General features: G+C 41.6%; 1 protein-coding gene and 1 non-coding gene across 6 annotated transcripts in view; one reads left to right on the top strand and one right to left on the bottom strand.

The window, feature by feature from the left end:
- Positions 1-19,973, bottom strand: part of NEK10 (NIMA related kinase 10) — a 205,801-nt gene that overhangs the window by 26,928 nt on the left and 158,900 nt on the right. For 4 of the 5 annotated variants that reach the window (XM_066350783.1, XM_066350785.1, XM_066350784.1 and 1 more), the window contains exon 30: positions 9,376-9,413. In XM_066350783.1, coding sequence (XP_066206880.1) covers positions 9,376-9,413 — 38 coding nt within the window. Of the gene's footprint in view, positions 1-9,135; positions 9,277-9,375; positions 9,414-19,973 lie in introns of all 5 variants that reach the window. The other variant, XM_066350788.1, reaches the window with a different exon arrangement.
- On the top strand, positions 4,157-4,232 carry TRNAC-GCA (transfer RNA cysteine (anticodon GCA)). The gene has a single exon. It is a non-coding gene; the product is annotated as a tRNA-Cys (tRNA).

Raw genomic sequence — 19,973 nt, 5'->3', positions numbered from 1 at the left:
CTGGAAAGGGGCTCAATATAAAAGCTAAGTTGAGTGTTGGCAAAATATAGAGTTAGATTTTTGTTCCTGAATTTGTGTCCTAAAAATAGTATATGCATTTGGTCTGGTCCATACAGCCTGACTTTCTCCGCTTAGTTATTTATTACACAATGCTACAGTGACTAACCAAGTCAGGCTGACTCTCGTTCTTCCTCCTTAACGGGACTGTTTTTTCTCTGCAAGTCAACTCTATTGATGAAGCCCAGAATTCCACACTATGTTCAGCACTATGACTGCAAAAGCTAACCAATAAAACTAAAAGGAACAGAAAGAAAAGATGCCGCCACTCACATCAGCTACATGAACAAGAAAAATGTATCCCAATTATGGAAAAACTAGGTAAAATGATCATTGCTTAATTCTCTGACATCATGCTAGAGGATTTTTTAATAACCCCACTTGATCCTAATCTAATCCTTTTGGGTAATGTCCCAGTATATTTAACTAAAAGTCTACACCGATAAAGGTGCAGGCAGTTTACAGCCTGTAGTGTTAAAGATTAAATTTGCAGAAATTGACACATTGGTATGACTTTATAAGCTGATCAAGAAGGTAATCATAGAACCATATGCATTTATTGCCCTGTAGAAATTTCACCAGTCTTACGCTTAATTTGGCAATGTTATTTCAGCTTTTCTTTCTTGACTGACTATATAAATCCCTGTTCTTTAAATGCTCTTGGAACCAGCTCTTTTATCTTCCATCTGGTTCCATCATTAGTGGATTAAATAAAACTAGAACGCTTGCTAAAGAATAACTTTAAGAATTGTGCTTTTGCACTCCAATATGGTTTTTTTTTTTAAAAAAAAAAAAGTTACATAAAATTTTTTTTAACTAACTCACTACATAAAATATCCCAAATAATCTGTGGATTTTAATCATAGCGAGAAATGTCAATTAAGCAGGGACGAGGTCTCAACAATGCTGGAGGACACGCTGGTGGCCCAGCGAGAAGACAGTGGCCTCTCACCACCTTCTCATCAATATTGACTGGCCTGTCACTATTTTCAGTACTCAAAGAACTGTATAATGACAACTCAAAGGATAGTTGAATATACTCCAAAACTATTTTTTTAATTTTATTAAAATAATTAATAAGGGGAATTTGAATTTGAGAGCTCTGCTTTTCTCTTGACTCAGTTATTTTGAACAGAATGCTGCCATCATCACCCACGCCACACTGACCCCCTCTCCTCCTACCAGAGGGTGGGGTAGCCTTTCCCCCAGGGCAGAAGGAACCCTCCAGGCGGGGTGAGCCGCCACTCAACAGCTGATTTGCAGTTGGCATTTGGTCTTGGACTAGGACCATCAATAACTTTGGTGAGTTTGCATATCTCTATGGGAAGACTTTATCCTTCAGAGAATATGAAAAAAAAAATCCTACATTTCTAGCAGCATCCTCCTGGGACCTTCCTTGGCAGGAAGAATTAAGAAACAAATTATCCTTGGTAAAGAAAATGTGTTGTTGCTCACCCCTTCCCCAACCTGAAGTCTAACATTAAAATATTGTTTCCATTCTTTAAGTAATCATTAGAATGCTTATGCAGTTGTTCTTAATAGCAATGACAGGCAAGGATTTATACAGGGTGGTCTGCATTAGTAACTCAATAAGTATGTTTCAAGAGCCTGATCTTGGAAGAAATACTCAAGATATATACAAACTTTACTGGACGCTTATAATCTGGTTGGAAGATATAGCTAATATGACCAAGTCCCAACAAACAATATAAAAAAGTATATAATTATCATCCAAATTGTATGGATAGACAAGTTATCATAATTTTTCATTAAAATCTGCTTAGCGCATTTTTATATGCTAAAAGAATTGCTATGCAGTACAGCTAGTGCTCGACTTACAACCACGATTGGTTCCAACAGACCCGTCATAACACGATTTGGTCATAAATTGAGTAAGCTATATATATGTACAGTACTGTGAAAAGATGTTATAAAAATCTTTAAGTCCCAAGCAGCTTGGGCGGCGGGAGAAGCGGCGGTGGCCAGGCAGCCCAGGTTCACGAAGACACCCAGCACGCGCCTGCCCCGCCGCCATGACGCCCAAAAGTTAGGTCAGCTCCGCCGAGGGGTCGCGAATGAGAAGCCTGAGAGGAGAGCAGCGAGGTTGTCGGCTAAACCCGCTCCTGCAGAAGTGGAAAGGAAGCCCAAAAAGGCAGCCGGAAAGGATCAATCTGCAGACAAGAAAGTGCAATCAAAAGGGAAAAGGGGAGCAAAGGGAAAGCAGGCTGAAGGGGCTAGCCAGGATCCTAAAGATCTTCCCGAGGAAAATGGAGAAACTAAACACGAGAAGAGCCTGGCCTCAGAGGAAGCAGGAGAGAGAGAAGCCAAGTCTGATTACTGTCACACACCACGTCTTATTGGCGGTCCCTGCCTCCCTTCTTGTACGATCCAGAGGAATATTCTTATCAATTAGTAGCTTTAGAAACATTTTTAAGAAGGAGGGAATTCCACCTCATCTCATTTTTTTAAGTGCAAATGCTTCTTTTTTAAGAGGTGAAATTATTTGCTGGTTGTTTATTTTTTGGCACAACCAGAAAATAGTGGGACATGAATACGGGAGGCTTTGATTGTCTTGGGTGTCAGCTTAACATTCCACAGATGGGGGTCGTTTTTATATCCTAGAACACAAAGCATACTCAATGGCAATTTGGAGTCAGTGGTGCATTTAATGTCTTGAACATTTGAAATTACTTCTATTCCCATGGTTTTGGTAGAATTGTTCCCTAAAGAAAACCACTCCTTGATCTTGGCTCTCCCTGTCAGAAGTTTGTGCACTCTGTAACATCTCTGGTGTGGTAGTCCAGAGTTCCTAGTAACTGTTAATGTGCTGTGAAAGATTGAGAATTTGATCATGTAGTACATATGATATTATGGATTTAATATAATATGATATTAAATTGTGAATTACTGGGACTGATGTGACAGTGTGTCAACATTTGAAGATAATAGTACTTGATACTCTTATCAAGGAAAATTAGCCCCAAATTTTAAGCTGGAAAGTCACTGGAATAACTGTTTAGAAAAGAATCACAAGTACTGACTACATTTTTGGTACGTATGTTAAGAATTGTATACAGGCCCTGGCCGGTTGGCTCAGTGGTAGAGCGTCAGCCTGGCGTGCAGGAGTCCCGGGTTCGATTCCTGGTCAGGGCACACAGGAGAAGCGCTCATTTGCTTCTCCACCCCTCCCCCTCTCCTTCTTCTCTGTCACTCTCTTCCTCTCCCGTAGCCGAGGCTCCATTGGAGCAAAGATGGCCCGGGCGCTGAGGATGGCTCTGTGGCCTCTGCCTCAGGCACTAGAATGGCTCTGGATGCAACAGAGTGATGCCCCAGATGGGCGGAGCATAGCCCCCTGGTGGGCATGCCGGGTGGATCCCGGTCAGGCGCATACGGGCGTCTGACTGCCCCCCCCCACCGTTGCCAGCTTCAGAAAAATACAAAAAAAAAAAAAAAAAGAATTGTATACAAATTGAAATGTCTGTGTACTTATCCTCAAAAACAACCAATAAAAATCTCAATTAAGAAAGAAAAAAAATCTTTAAGTCATATTTTATCATAATTTTCTTTCATTATTGTTATATATCATAATTTTCTTTGTTCATTTTATGCCATTTGTATTATCTCTACACCATTTTGTTTCTTATTTTTACATTCATCAGGTTTAAGTAAAACACTGCAATACTAGTACAACTGGTTTAATATTTGCAAAGACAGTTTCCTCTTGGTAGACATCTTGTGAGGGGTTTGATGAAAAATATCCAAGACACTAAACACAAATTGCCGTACCGAGTCTGGGATAACAGTTGAAATGGTACATGCGGAGATGGTAGTGCTGCCGGAAACTGGTCCGCACTGTCGTACGCCCAGCTGGGCAACGCTTGTGCTGCCAGACGCAGAGCAGTCGTGGCTAGCGATTGTGGTCATAAAGTCGAATGGTCATAAATTGCATAGGTCGTAAGTCGATCAATATTTGTAATATGAGAGAAGGCATGCACTTAAGTCACTTTGACAACTGCGAAATTAAGTATCAAGTACTTTCTGTGAATAGTTAATTAGAACGTAAGCTACTGAAGGTAGCTCTTAAAAAGGGCAACGACAGGCCCTGGCCGGTTGGCTCAGTGGTAGAGCGTCGGCCTGCAGTGCAGAGGTCCCGGGTTCGATTCCCGGCCAGGGCACATAGGAGAAGCGTCCATCTGCCTCTTCACCCCTCCCCCTCTCCTTCCTCTCTGTCTCTCTCTTCCCCTCCTGCAGCGAGGCTCCATTGGAGCAAAGATGGCCCGGGCGCTGGGGATGGCTCCTTGGCCTCTGCCCCAGGCGCTAGAGTGGCTCTGGTTGCAACAGAGCGATGCCCCGGAGGGGCAGAGCATCGCCCCTGGTGGGCAGAGCGTCGCCCCCTGGTGGGCATGCCGGGTGGATCCCGGTTGGGCACATGCGGGAGTCTGTCTGACTGTCTCTCCCCGTTTCCAGCTTCAGAAAAATACAAAAAAAAAAAAAAGGGCAACGACAATATTAGCTATGCTCTCTGAAATATTTGGATTGGACCTTGACTAGTTTCTTTAGATCAGACCTTTGTGAACAAAAGACAAGTGTAAAACCAGAGTTCTTGTCATCTAATAAGAAAACAAGATTAAGAGCCCACATATCATAAAGTGACAATTTCTAGTAAAAAATGCAGAGCATAAGAATTTCCAAATTTCAGTGCCTGCTAAGGCTGCTGAAAATGAAAAATTGAGCAACAGAGAGAAAAATATCCATGTCAATCCAGTCAAATTAGCCCATATTCTTAGGTGACATATGACATTTGCACTTTAAATTTGAGTTTGACTGATGTCTCCCAAAATTTACATTTGACCCATTCTGAGAGCATCCATAACATTAAAATGCACTCTAAGTATTGACAAAGAAAACATTTCTCATAATATGTTTTGGTATAATCTAATTTTCACAAATATAAGACACCATTTCCCCTATCTCAACAGAAATGGACCCTTTCTTTTTATATACAACAGACCTTAGACTTTTTTTTTCTCACTCAAAACATCCAGCTGTTTGAGTAATTCATTTGACTCTATAGACAAGAGAACCAATCAATTATTTTTGAAAACTGAGTTTTCTGAGGCACAGGGCACTTATATACAGCATAGTTTCACACAGTAAGTAAACTGAGTATGGAAGGCATTTCTTTTCTAATTTTTTCTTTCTACTGATTATATCAAGGTTAAGTTTCAGTATGGAGCAAGATGTTTCCACCATTTCTCAAATGTTAGCTAATACTCTCTCATAAAAAAGACCCCATGATAAGCAGATAGCAAGAGCAATTTAGAATTGAATAATACTGTCTCGCTTAGATTTACATTTATTTTTACAGTTGCTATCCATTCATGGCAAGTTATACTGTACTGTTTTTGTTTTCCCATTTGTAGCAATAATATAAACCCTCTTTCAAATAAATTTAAGTTGAGAAAGTGACTCAAATTAAAGAAATATATAGGAAATACAGTCAATAATATTGTAATAGCTACATATGCTATCAGGTGGGTACTGGAAATAGTAGGAGTCACACTTTGTAAAGTGCATGGTTGTCTAACCATTATGCTATGTGCCTAAAACTAATACAAAATAATATTGACTGTAAACTGTAATTGAAAAATAAAATTGAATGTACTCAGCCATAAGAAATGATGACATCGGATCATTTACAGCAAAATGGTGGGATCTTGATAACATTATACGAAGTGAAATAAGTAAATCAGAAAAAACCAGGAACTGCATTATTCCATACGTAGGTGGGGCATAAAAGTGAGACTAAGAGACATTGATAAGAGTGTGGTAGTTACGGGGGGAGGGGGGAGAAGGAAAGGGAAAGGGGGAGGGGGAGGGGCACAAAGAAAACAAGATAGAATCTGACTTTGGGTGATGGGTATGCAACATAATTGAACAACAAGATAACCTGGACTTGTTATCTTTGAATATATGTATCCTGATTTATTGATGTCACCCCATTAAAAAAATAAAATTATAAAAAAAAAATTAAAAAAAGATATATCAGGAAAATAGTACATAGAGTATTCAGGTATGGCCAACTTTTCAATGAAAATCTGTAAGTGACAAAAGGGAAGTAGAGCTAAAATAATTAACCTGTTTAAATTATTCATTCATTTATTGATTCCATGTTAATTACTATTAATATTTTGATCCATGTAATATAGGAAGTCCTCAATTTTAGTTTCTATTAGCAGAGAACTATAGTCTTTTATTTAACCTAAAGACTGTCTATAAAATAAATTACTTGCACACTCTAGTTAGTATTAAAAGCCTAAGAGGACTTTTAATTGTGTTAGCCTGAAGTGCTTCTATAGTTATTTTCACTACAGGATTTTTGATACTGCTGTATGACCACAATATGGACCTAAAAGTCAACATTTTAAGAGTACCGCATAGGCAAGATCTTGTTACAATACAGCTGCTTGGGACTCTAAAATGATAGTTCTCACCTTTGCTCTCCTGTAGCACAGAGGAAATGATGCTTACATACTAGATATAGCTCTGGGGGTACAACGAGCTTTTGATGTGAATCTCCCCTCCCTGACAACTTTGTCCAGAATATTTAGGCAACACAGGGCTGCTGCTGTTGGTTAGACATAATTTTCAGCATCTTCTTTTTATCCAAATCAAATTTTAAATAAATGAAAATAAACCAATAAAATGTGCTTATTTTTTTTAACAAAACATTCACACATTCCAGTGCTTTACCTATTGTGAATAACAGATACCAGAAGTGTAACTGGCAGCTGACCAGAGCAATGGCGTCTCATGACACCCTTTACTCTCCTGGTTAGGCTAGAGATAGAGGTGACAACTGGGTGAGCTAAGTAGATGGGGCTGTTTTAAGATGAAAAAAATGAATTTTTTTTAATTTTTATTTTCTTACAGAGACAGAGAAAGTCAGACAGTCAGAAACAGAAAGATAAAAAGCATTAATCATCAGTTTTTCGTTGCGATACCTTAGTTGTTCATTTATTGCTTTCTCATATGTGCCTTGACCATCGGCCTTCAGCAGACTGAGTAACCCCTTGCTCAAGCCAGCAACCTTGGGTCCAAGCTGGTGAGCTTTGCTCAAACCAGATGAGCCCGCGCTCAAACTGGCCACCTTGGGGTCTTGAACCTGGGTCTTCCGCATCCCAGTCCGACACTCTATCCACTGCGCCACTGCCTGGTCAGGCGAATTTTATTCTTTTTACTCAGAAATAGAAACCTACTACCTACTACCATAGTTAGTTACCCAAATCGACATGTGCACTAATGTGTTCTATAATATCATCTTCTGTCTAGATAAACTTCAGCATTCACTGACAACACTTACAAATGCTCTACTATATTCTGTTTTAAATTTAAAAACATATATGAAATAGTGAATTAAAAAAAAAAACTGTACAAGGCCCTGGCCGGTTGGCTCAGTGGTAGAGCGTCGGCCTGGCGTGCAGAAGTCCCGGGTTTGATTCCTGGCCAGGGCACACAGGAGAAGTGCCCATTTGCTTCTCCACCCCTCCCCCTCTCCCTCCTCTCTGTCTTTCTCTTCCCCTCCGGCAGCGAGGCTCCATTGGAGCAAAAAGATGACCCGGGCACTGGGGATGGCTCCTTGGCCTCTGCCCCAGGCGCTAGAGTGGCTCTGGTCGCAACAGAGCGATACCCCGGAGGGGCAGAACATTGCCCCCTGGTGGGCAGAGCATTGCCCCCTGGTGGGCGTGCCGGGTGGATCCTGGTCGGGCGCATGCGGGAGTCTGTCTGACTGTCTCTCCCCGTTTCCAGCTTCAGAAAAATACAAAAAAAACCCAAAAACTGTACAGTATAACAAACGGTAGAACTAAAAAGTGTATTACATGTAAACTGTGCTATAATATACTAGTTTGTTTAAAGGTAATAAGATTTGATGAATTTCACTGACATAAAGTCAAATCTTAAACTGGGCTCTTAGAAAATCTCAACACGCTCTTAGAAAAAGGGAGCCCTGCGCTGCCTTGAATCGTGAATTGTTCGCATATACTGTATGAGCTCATTCTGTTCTTGCTGTTATAGAAGGAATCAACAATGACTGTTTTAGTTTCATGATTATGCTATGAACTTACCTTATGCCAAAATAGTAGAAGTGGAGAATCGTCAACATGACATCTCTGGGCATCTTAATAACAAAACCATTCTTTTTTGCATCTATGTTGACAGTGTAAATGGCCCCAAACTGTCAATAACTTTTTCAAAGCAACTTTAATAAATATGAAGAAATGAACTAATAATACAGTAAATCAGTTCATATCACCTTTGTTCACTACATATGTTAACTCTACAAATAAATATTAATTAAGGAAGTTAAAGTGAGAATAGCATTATGCAGTAACTTCAAATTAACAAACATAGCAAAACAGAACTCTATACTCAAGAGTCATAAGCTCCTACCCCTGTTAAAAGCATAATCGCTAAAGTTTGTCCTGAGTTGTCCAGCGTTAGCTAGCAATTTTATCACAGCTGTTGTACTTTGGTCTCCTTTAATAGAAATCAGAAACTAATAAACACACCTTTTTTTCTCCAAACCATTATAAACACTTATGTTTTAGCATCCATAATTATTAAATTATTGAAGAAACAATGTGATATAATACTGTTTTAGTCAAATATAAATAAAAGTAATTAAAAAGAAGTATGTGTCAGAATAAAAGAGAGAGAAAAAATATGCTTTAGTCTCCTGTATCATATAGGTCCAGGACTTACAGAAATTTGTGTGTGAAACATAGCTACTATTTTCGCTAGTAGGTACACACTTTAAGCATCTATAGGTCTACTGTTTAACATTTCTACCAAAGCATAAATAAAACTTTTAGAAAAACAGCCTCTACTTAAATAAGTGAACACAGAAAGCATTTTGATATTTTTAAATGCCAAATAATGATAGACAAAGCAAAATTCCCCTGCTCTTTTGTATTAAAATTACACCCACCCAAGCATTATTCAGACATTTCAGGCCCAATTATAATTCTGTGTTCGCCCATGGTGTGCTTGATATCAACTTGATCTAATAAGTACTACCATGATCTTTGAGATTGCGGAGAATCACAGCGGGGAGGCTATGGGACTGCCACCCTGTCACTAACTTGTCCTCTACCTCCTTAGTGTGGGCCCTGAGCATGAGGGGTGGCACTTTCAGAAGCAGGTGAAGAGGCAGCAAAGCTGAAGAAATAAAAGGGGGAAAGATATAAAACTGTAACATAAATTACACTGAACTTCAGGGAGGCATGCATGAGTTCATTACTGCCAACACTAAGTTACCTGGCCTTGGTCTTGATCCAGCTCCACCAGTGGAATCCCTGAAAACAGAAGTAGGAGCTATTAGAAGGATTTGTTCAACTTGGAGCTGAGCAACATTTACTAAAGCCTATACCTTGCTATGGTTTAGATTATTAAAAGAAATGAAGATCTTTTTCCCTTGAAGACAGTCTCAAGAGTTTAATAAAGAAGAAAGTAAGCATATCTGAAACTCAGGGCAGAACTGACAATCCACTGACCAATAGAAGAACCTGCCTCATCTCAGTCATTTATAAGCTCTGAGGCAGATTAAGAGCCTAAATCTCTCGGTGCCTTGAATGATTTTCTTGTTACACTAAACTCACATACTGATTTTGTAATAAAAATAATATTTTAAATTTTAGATATATTATTTTTCTATACTTTGTGCCTGCTATTTTTGAAAACAAACTATAACTCTTCCTATGAAATTAGATGATTTTTGCATTTAAAAGAATTTATATTTTTCCTAAGTTTCCAGTATTATTAACCTAGCTTGTTTACACTACCTTAAATTCTGGATTTCTTTTTCATTTCACAAGTTGGTCTCAGTGCCTTCCACCCATGGAGGGAGCCTAAGACCCCACCAAAAATAGCCATGAATAACCTTCAACCTTGTTTTTTCCACTAAAATTTAGAGGCAATTTCTTAATAGTTTTTTTTAATGAAACAAAAATCATCTGTGCCCTGAAAGTTTTAAGAACCACACACTTCAATTTAATGCAATACAACAAAAATATATATAACATCTATCACGTATAAGGTATGTGATAGTCATTTGCTGAGTAGGAATGAATGAATATAGAGATTCCAATAAACATGACTGATAATTCTTACCCCATCCTTTCATTTCGATCATAGGCATCTGATACATGTATGTAACACATACCTAAGTCATAAGGAATAACAAAATTGGCCTTCGTTATCCACCACCTAACTTAAGGATTAGAATAATACCAAGATCTTTGCATCAAACTGGGAGTTCCTTCCCTATCCTTTTCCATTCCTCCTAATGCCCTACCAAACCGGCCCTCTCTTAGTCTCATTATTTTTTTCTGTTTTATTCTCAGCCCATGTTTCCAGAGCCTTGAAAAGTAGATGAAACTCACGCGCCTTGTTTGGTTAATATATTCCCCCTGGTCCTGGGATAAGGGGCGTGAATAAAGAAATAAAGGGATGGCCTCTGCTCTCAGAACAAAGAGGGCAGAGTCTCAGCAGCGCCCCCGTGTGGCAGGACGCCTCAGGGCTGAGCTGAGGAGCAGAGCATCAGCACCTCCTATCCCTGCCCACACACGAATCCTAGCAACTGCGAGTGCGTATCCTGCCTTTTAGCCTTCTGGACTAGGTCAGCACTGACTGTGCAATAGAAATATAATGCAAACCACAAACAGAAGATCACATTTTCTGGTAGCCACATTTTTAAATGGTGGAAATAAATGAGTAAAATTAATTTTAAAAATATATCTTATTTAATCAAATATATGTACAAAATATAAAAATTCTTGAGATATTTTACAGTCAGTTTTATATTTAAATTAATATTAAAATAAAATTTAACATTCAGTTCCTCAGTTACACTAGCTATATTCCAATTGCTCAAGAGTTCCACGTGGCCAGTGGCCTCCATAGTCAACAGTGCATTCCAGACCCCTCTTTAGAAGGTGCTGGTCATTGTCTTCATAAACAGTATGACTGAGGTTGACGATCATGCCACATATCTGCACAATACCTCATAGGCCCCATTCTTAAAAACTGAATTAAAATGTAACTGTGGAACATATTCATAAGTTTAGAGGTACTCTTGAAAGCTGATCACTACTCACATGCTGAGTTAACTAACTATTCCAGTTGTCCTGAAGAATCCAACATTTCAAACATTATTACCTATTTTTTTTTTTTGTATTTTTCTGAAGTTGGAAACGAGGAGGCAGTCAGACAGACTCCTGCATGTGCCTGACCGGGATCCACCCAGCACGCCCACCAGGGGCGACGCTCTGCCCAGCTGGGGCATAACGCTATTGCAACCAGAGCCATTCTAGCGCCTGAGGCAGAGGCCATAGAGCCATCCTCAGCACCCAGGCCAACTTTGCTCAGCTGGAGCCTCGGCTGCGGGAGGGGAAGAGAGAGACAGAGAGGAAGGAGAGGGGGAGGGGTGGAGAAGCAGATGGGCGCTTCTCCTGTGTGCCCTGGCCGGGAATCGAACCCAGGACTCCTGCATGCCAGGCCGATGCTCTACCACTGAGCCAACTGGCCAGGGCCCCATTATTACCTATTTTTAAATGTGCTATGTGAATTATAGACTGCCCTGACAAAGCTGAGTTGCTGCCAACTTTGCCACTCCTTTATATAATTCTAAATACCTCTTTATTGAACTAGGGAATCTTCTAAAATAACTATCATATTCATTCATTCATTTATTAATTCATTCATTCATTCAACAAATCTTTCATAAAGTGCCCACTACGTATAGGCAGTGTGCTAGACACTGGAGATGGGGCAATAAAAGAAATAGTCCCTACATTTTTAAAGTGTATAAGATTGCCTAATTATAGCAAAAAAATGTTAATTTTTCTAGAAATTATATCATGATGACATCTGACATTTCAAGGTAGAACAGACTCACTATAACCAGAAGGGACAACTTTGAACCACACAATTGTTACGTCCACAGATGGACAAAAGGTTGAAATTATGCAGAGCCTCAGGGAAGTCTGCCTCTGGACTGAACCAGATTGAGTGTGTGTGCCCAGTAGAACATGTGTCTGCAGAGGATGATTTCCCCAGAGAGAGAAAGCTGTGAAATAGACCGAAATGGTTTCACACAGAGAAAACCTTCCGGAAATGTTGCAGACTAAAAGGTTTAATGTAATAAAGCTTGTGTCCTCTAAAAGTTTTGAAATGGGCATTCACCAACAGTACTTCAGGACAATGAAACAGAATTTCAGAGAAATAGAAGGTGTCAAAGGATTGTGAAAGGCCATCACACTTCCAACTCTCTTCAGCTCTGGCGTGAATTTGTTCAGAATTCTCAAGTCAAACCAGAAAGGAAAGCACCAAATGTGTCAGCCTGCTACTCCCGGCCCAAACCACGCAGCCAAGGAGGAGTCTGGAGGTCGTATGAGCTCTGAAATTCTCCCTGAATTACTTCAAGTGTGGGGTAAGTTATTTGAATAATTATTTTGTCACAGTAGTAGGAAAGGGGAGTCCTAGAATGTAACAAGGTATAAGACTCTAGAACTCTATTTTATATCTTATAAAATTCTTTGCAATAGAAGGTCTACCGGAAAGTTCTGTCCATTTCTATCACAACAAGTTTCGACACGTAAGCACGTTTATTTGGTGCTGTGTACCTCTCTATTTTTATCACTTGATGTTTACATACTGACTTAGCAAATTAACTAAAACAAAGTTGATTCACATTAGTCTTATGAGTGAAGCGATAGTGTACCCATGGCTACTGATAAAGTTCATTTACGCCACTGTTTTTACGAATTTCAATAAGGAAGAAATGCTACAGAAGCATGTAGAAATTTATTGAAAGTGTTTGGTGAAGGTACAGTTTCTGATAGGACATGCAGAAGATGGTTCGAAAAATTCAAAACAGGTGATTTTGACCTTTCTGATAAGCCACGTTCTGGGTGACCATCTTTGATCGATGACGATGTTGTTAAGACCATGTTGGAGCAAGATCCTTTTTTGACAACATCGGAGATCGCAGAAAGGCTTAATTCAGCTCAGCAAACCATTTCGGACCATATTTGGAAGATAGGATTGGTGTGGAAATATTCAAGATGGGTGCCACATGAATTAAGTCAGAGGAATTTGTATTTTGTTTTATTCTAAAAACAGACAGAACTTTCCGGTAGACCTTATATATCTCTGAACCAAATAAATATATTCAGGTGCCTTATAGCTACATCACATAATGTAATCCAGTTGTGAAAAGTAGTTAATATTTTAAAAGAGGAAGTATGTAACCCTATGGAATCAGAGGATTGGCTTACAATGTTCGGATAATGTTTTCTGTGGCTAAGGTGACCACACCGTAAGAGCTAGGCCGTATTTGACTGCTTAAAAGTCTTTAGGTGGTGAAATTCATAAACAAGTTCTCTGTAAATAAGCAACATTATGCAGGGTTGAGTGCTGTCAAACAAGAACTTTTCACCTCTCAATGGAGCTGGTGTCACTGAGGGAAAGTGGTGTAGTTCCCCTGTGGTTCTTCACTCCTACTCCAAAACCAGCCGGAATCAAATGAGCACTAATCCAGGAAAGTTTAGAACTTTTGCAGAAAAGAAATAACATGGTTTTACTGGCAATAAATCAGGATTGCTTGATTGTGCCAGGTTGGTTCTGGAAAGCAGTGATCAAGCGGTATTTACTCAATTTAAGTAAAACTAGATTATGGATTAGAAAAAAGAGGTAAAGCGTAGAGAATAGCTGCAATTGAAAATAAGCAAGACTTCTGCTAAAAGTAGGCAGAGCTACAGTTTCTGAGGTTACAAAAGGGTCTTTCTGGCCACATGTATGATACTGGATGGTTATAAACGTCCACGGTCGTCTTTCAATACAAAGACTAGAGTCAGGTGCACACCCCTAAATACAATTATGCATACACTGATTTATCAAAGAAGTTGTGAGCCAGGCATCCTTTATATCGCAAACATCTTATGTCTTAAACCAGCCTGCCAACTCTACCCTGTTGCCTTAGCAACAGGATGCAAGCAGGCATGGAGAAATCTTGTTGCCTGAGCAACAGAATCTTAAAGCAAAGGGGGATGGGGGCCTTAAGCTGTGACTATGGCAAAGGCTGTTGATTCAAGCAGTCAGTGAGATTTCAGTCTTATTATAGAGATAAATACAGAATTTATGCTAAGATAAAAATAATTCAACTGTTCATTAACAAGTGTGTACGGATTGGCACCTCTGTGCAGTACACTGTGCCCTAGGCAATGCAATAAATGACCAGGCATTGTCTGGTATGTACCAACACACAGTAATATATATTAATTGATGTTCTTAAGAAGGTCACAGTACAGTGACCAAAGCTTAGTAGGACCAGCATGTATGTGATAATGAAAGAGGTTGAAGCTCTTTTGTACACTATCAAACTCCACTATGAAGAATAATTAATTTGTAAATTGAAATAAAACGTTATGACTTACTGGATTTGAACTATCAATATATATACTGAGTGAGACTATAAAACCCAATTAGAAACTGGTAAAAGTCAAGCCCATTCTTAATTCTTCACATCACTCACATCACTGAAATTATAAAAGCAAACAATTTCAAATACAGTCTTCATTGTTGAATTTTTAATTGCTTTCTCCTAACACAGACATTCACCCAGCTTTTGTCTCTGTCAATGTGCACAAAACATCCGACATTTAAAATAAAGATTTTATTTCAAGGGTATTTATTTCATTTACTCCTTAGGATTTCAGAGATGGACACATCAAAGCAGAAGATGATCTCCACAAACACTATCATTCACTTCAAACCGTCTCAATATGCACAGGAAGTTCAAATCTCTCCAACTGGGAATGAAAGATGATATGACCTCTCTGAAAAACAGTCTGGCAGTTTCTTAAAAAGTGAAGCATAAATCCAGCATATGATCTAACCATGTCCCTTCTAAGTATTTAGCCTGATAACAAAAAGTATGTGTTCATAGAGAGACAGAAATGTTCATCTCACCTTTATTTGTATAGCCAAATATTGGAACTCAAATGTCCATTAAGAGATGAATGGCTAGGCAAATGCTGGTATATCCATACAGTAGAATAATATATACTTAACAATAAAAAAGAATTAACTATTGATACATGAAACATAGACAAATCTCAAAAAAATTATTCTGACTGAAAGAAACCAGACTAGAGTATATACCATACCATTCCAATTCTGTAAAATTCTAAAATGCAAACTAATCCTTAGTCCAGCAAGCAAATCTGGAGCGAGGAGCAGGAGAACGGGGCGTACACAGACACAAAAAACGTTTAGGTGGATATGTTCACTATCTTCCTGTACATAGTCCAAAATTATAAAATTGCACCCTTTAAATATATGCAATTTATTTTGTATGTATTATACCTCATACAGCTGTTAAAATAACTTCTCACATCTTCATTCAAGAAGTTATTCAGATAGGCCATCACATGATCTCTGTTCACTCATTAAAAGCAATATATGGCCCTGGCAGGTTGGCTCAGTGGTAGAGCGTCAGCCTGGTGTGCAGAAGTCCCGGGTTCGATTCCCGGCCAGGGCACACAGGAGAAGCGCCCATCTGCTTCTCCACCCCTCCCCCTCTCCTTCCTTTCTGTCTCTCTCTTCACCTCCCGCAGCCGAGGCTCCATTGGAGCAAAGATGGCCCGGGCGCTGGGGATGGCTCCTTGGCCTCTGCTCCAGGCACTAGAGTGGCTCTGGTCGCAGTAGAGCGATGCTCTGGAGGGCAGAGCGTCGCCCCCTGGCGGGCGTGCCGGGTGGATCCCGGTCGGGCGCATGCAGGAGTCTGTCTGACTGTCTCTCCCAGTTTCTAGCTTCAGAAAAATAAAAAAAAATAAAAGATAAATAAAAAGCAATATATGTATAAAAATATACACTATTACATTAATTTCATCTGCCTTTTGTTACTTTTTAGATGGAACTTAATCACAGTCAGATTGAGTCACCTGTGGCTCTACCACTTCAGGACAACTAACTAGTTAGCACTCAGGAGAATATGAGTGACTGCAGTGACTGCAGCTTGGTGGCCACTCAAATTGAGAAACATCTGCAGGAGTATCCCAAGTGACACTCTTATTTATGACTCTCTAATCACATGCAAAGAACAAAGACGGAAAATCAAATCTCCATTCTAGTAATCCTAAAAGGCCTAATTAAAAGCAAATTATGCTAAGTGACTGTGCTAAGTGGGAATGACAGGTATATTTGTTAGGAAGTGTGGGTCACCCAGAAGTCCCCCATAGACTACTTCTGTAATGTTGAAAATGCTACCCTGGCATCTCCAGGCTCTCCAGGTCCAGGGGAGCTCGGCAGTGGCTGCTGGAGGGGCCACTGCCCGGGAGGTCTGGTGCCTAGAAATTTGGGGATGAGGGTTTGGAGATTCACCTCTGTTTCGCGAATGGCTGCGGTTACAGAAGCCGAGGAATGGGGCTCTCGCCACTGATCCCATATCGAAGCTTTGAGTTTGGCTCTTGGTGACTTGGGGATGGAGAGCTAAGATCTGGGGAGAAACTTGGCAAGAACAGGAGCCCAGAGGAAGTATTTTGCAGCTTCCTGTGACTTCTGCTAAATGCACTGCTCACAAAAATTAGGGGGTCAGGGAACGTGCAGATACTCCGGTACTTTCAACCTTTTGTATAGTGCATTTTCACCAATGAAATAAAAATTGGTTTTGCATCTCATTTGCATAGTAGAACAACTTTCTTGTACTCGTCATTTGGTTTTCTGATGTTCTTGTTTAATTAAAAAAAATCAAATGCTTCTTTTTTTATTGCTTCATATTCATTTTGAAATATACTCTAATTTTTTAAAAAGTTGGGGGCCTGGTGCTCTCTTGGCCTTGCCATTAATTATATTCCTAAAAAAACACGTTTTATTATCTGATGGTGGCTTCAGTCCACAGGGTGCCTTCCATTTCTAATGTCACGCTTCCTGTCAGCAGCCTGGAGACTTCATTCAACACTTCTCCTCGGAGGCAGGAGCTGCCCTTCTTCATTTCATTTGCTCATGTTTTATCTGTTTGTCTGGCCTATGTTCCCTAGAAAATCTATCTCAGGCTCTTAGGGGAGGTGCCTGGGTTCCCCAGCAAGCAATTGGCTCCTGACAGCTGGGGTGGCCGAAGTTGAGCATTTCTGCATAAGCTTTCTACGTGTGCTCTTTACCCAGGCCGTCTGTACTGAAATCAAGCGTGTGTTTCCCTGTGGCTTTTCATCATTGGGACCGATGGCCTTCTTTTAGGAGCCAATGAGAGTCTCACTGTAACTGTCCCACCATTGAACACATGGCACAGAATAGCCAAGAATGTCTACAGGCTTGATTTTCAATTTACTTTTATTCTCTTTTTGTATAAAAAGAGATTTTATATTCTAACTTCTTTTTCACCTTCTAAATGTTTTTGCAAGAGGGGTTTTCATTTCACGTTAATACACCAAGAAACCCAGCAAAACAAATTAGACTGAAAATAATTTTAGCCTCATTTAATTCCTTTCGAAGAATTAGAAATGCATTTTCTAGTGTCCCCTTTTAATTCAGAAAAGCTCTGGGGATTACCTAGAAGTCAAGACGTTATTAATTTTCTCTTCTCTTAGCGTAAATCGCAGGCTGTCCTTTGTCGTGCATTCCCTCCTGAAGGCGAAGGCTGCCCCCGTCTCCCTGTGCACAGTGGGCTCTGCGGCAGGAAACAGGGCCTTTCCCTCGGGACACTGACTCCTAAGAACGGTGACACAGAGGCAGAGACGACAGGCTGGGAGCTCAGTAGCCTGACACCAGCACCTTTGTAAGCCTGGCTGTGCCCCTTTCTCAGACTCAGGAACGAATGGCCTCCTAGCTGGGGTTCTTTTGTGGGTTTTTTTTTTTAAATTTAATTTTTCTGTATCAGGTCTTAAACTTGATTATCTTAGTTTCTAATTGTAAGAGACCTCCAAAGCTTTTGAACGAAACAGCCTGTTGTGTAAGTCAGAAAGGGCAGACTCTTCTGCTTGTATGCAAAGCCTGGCCTAGGAGGCACAGTCCAGCCTTGGCCTCCGTCACACCCACGGCGACCCACTGCGGCCCACAGCAGCCCACGGCAGCCCACAGCAGCCCACGGCGGCCCACTGTGGCCCACAGCAGCCCACGGCATCGCTGAGCACGGCAGCCCACGGCGGCCTACAGCGGCCCACGGCAACCCACAGTGGCCCACGGCAGCCCACAGCGACCCACAGTGGCCCACGGCAGCCCACGGCAACCCACAGTGGCCCACGGCAGCCCACGGCAACCCACAGTGGCCCACGGCAGCCCACGGCGACCCACAGTGGCCCACGGCAGCCCACGGCAACCCACAGTGGCCCACGGCAGCCCACGGCAACCCACAGTGGCCCACGGCAGCCCACGGCGACCCACAGTGGCCCACGGCAGCCCGCAGCGGCCCACAGCAGCCCACGGCGGCCCACAGCGGCCCACGGCGGCCCACGGCAACCCACAGTGGCCCACGGCAGCCCACAGCAGCCCACGGCGGCCCACGGTGGCCCACGGCAGCCCACAGCGGCCCACGGCGGCCCACAGCAGCCCACGGCAGCCCACGGCGGCCCACTGTGGCCCACTGTGGCCCACGGCAGCCCACAGCAGCCCACGGCGGCCCACAGCCCGCTGAGCACGGCCTTAGCCGCAGAGCTGGTTGGCGGTTCTTCCGCCTGGTTCTGCTCACTTCCTAGCCCATCTCTATATTGGTTCTTCTTAGCTGATTACACTCCTCAAACTAGACCATCCTCTTAGCAATGACCTTCAGCATCATCCAATACACAAAACAGCCAAGAATCCTGTTCCTTAATACCCCTGTTTGCTGCTGTATGGCTTCGTTTTACTTTTGCCTCGATTTCTTCAGACTCAGAGAAAGGGCTGTCAGTTCATCTTCCCCAGGCCCGTTCTCTGGCTCCAAGCTGCTCTGTGACTGCCCACCATCAAGTCTCCCTTCATCCTCCGTCTCCCCTCTCCACTGGCTGCTTCTCCTCAGCCCCAAGCGGCCTGCAGCGACAGATCCTAGAAGGCCCGTTCCCATCCCACTGTCCTGCTCAGGCCCCGCATCCCTGCCTCTGCCGCTTCTCAAACCACCGCAGTCAGGCTCCGCTCACACCAGCCTCACCCAACACCACTGGAACCGCTCCCAGAAAGGTCGCCAGGGACTTGCAGATGGCCAAACAGAATAATTTTTAGCCCTTAGCGCTGGAAACAATCGTTGCAGAAACTTCCAGTTATCCCAAAATAATTTCTTCCTTTTAAAACAAAATTCCCCAAACATATCCATCGTCCCTTGCAGCTAGATGTGCCCATACAACAAAGCTCTGGCCAATGGTATGTGAGCAGAAGGAATGGACACAACACTGTCCTTGAAAGGAAGGGGCATGTCTCCACTTCCCCTTCCCACTTCCTTTGTGTCCCATGTAGATGGAATGTCGTCCACATTTACCATGAGGATAAAAACTATACCGTGAGGCTGTGATAAAACAAATATAGTGTGTCCATAAAGTCATGGTGCACTTTTGACCGGTCACAGGAAATCAACAAAAGACGATAGAAATGTGAAATCTGCACCAAATAAAAGGAAAACTCCCAGTTTCATACCTATTCAGTGCAGTTCGATGTGGGCTCACGCACAGATTTGTTAGGGCTCCTTAGGTAGCTATCCCGTATAGCCTCTACAGACTCGTCACTGACTGATGGCCTACCAGAACGGGGTTTCTCCACCAAACTGCCGGTTTCCTTCAACTGCTTATCCACCGAGTAATGTTATTCCTATGTGGTGGCGCTTCGTTATAAACGCACTGATATTCACGTTGCACTTTGGTCACGGATTCAAATTTAACGAGCCACAGAACACACTG

The sequence above is a fragment of the Saccopteryx leptura genome, chromosome 10 (assembly GCF_036850995.1).
Source record: "Saccopteryx leptura isolate mSacLep1 chromosome 10, mSacLep1_pri_phased_curated, whole genome shotgun sequence".
Classification (NCBI taxonomy): Eukaryota; Metazoa; Chordata; class Mammalia; order Chiroptera; family Emballonuridae; genus Saccopteryx; species Saccopteryx leptura.
The sequence above is the reverse complement of the archived record's forward strand: the minus strand, read 5'-3'. Positions and strand labels throughout refer to the sequence as shown.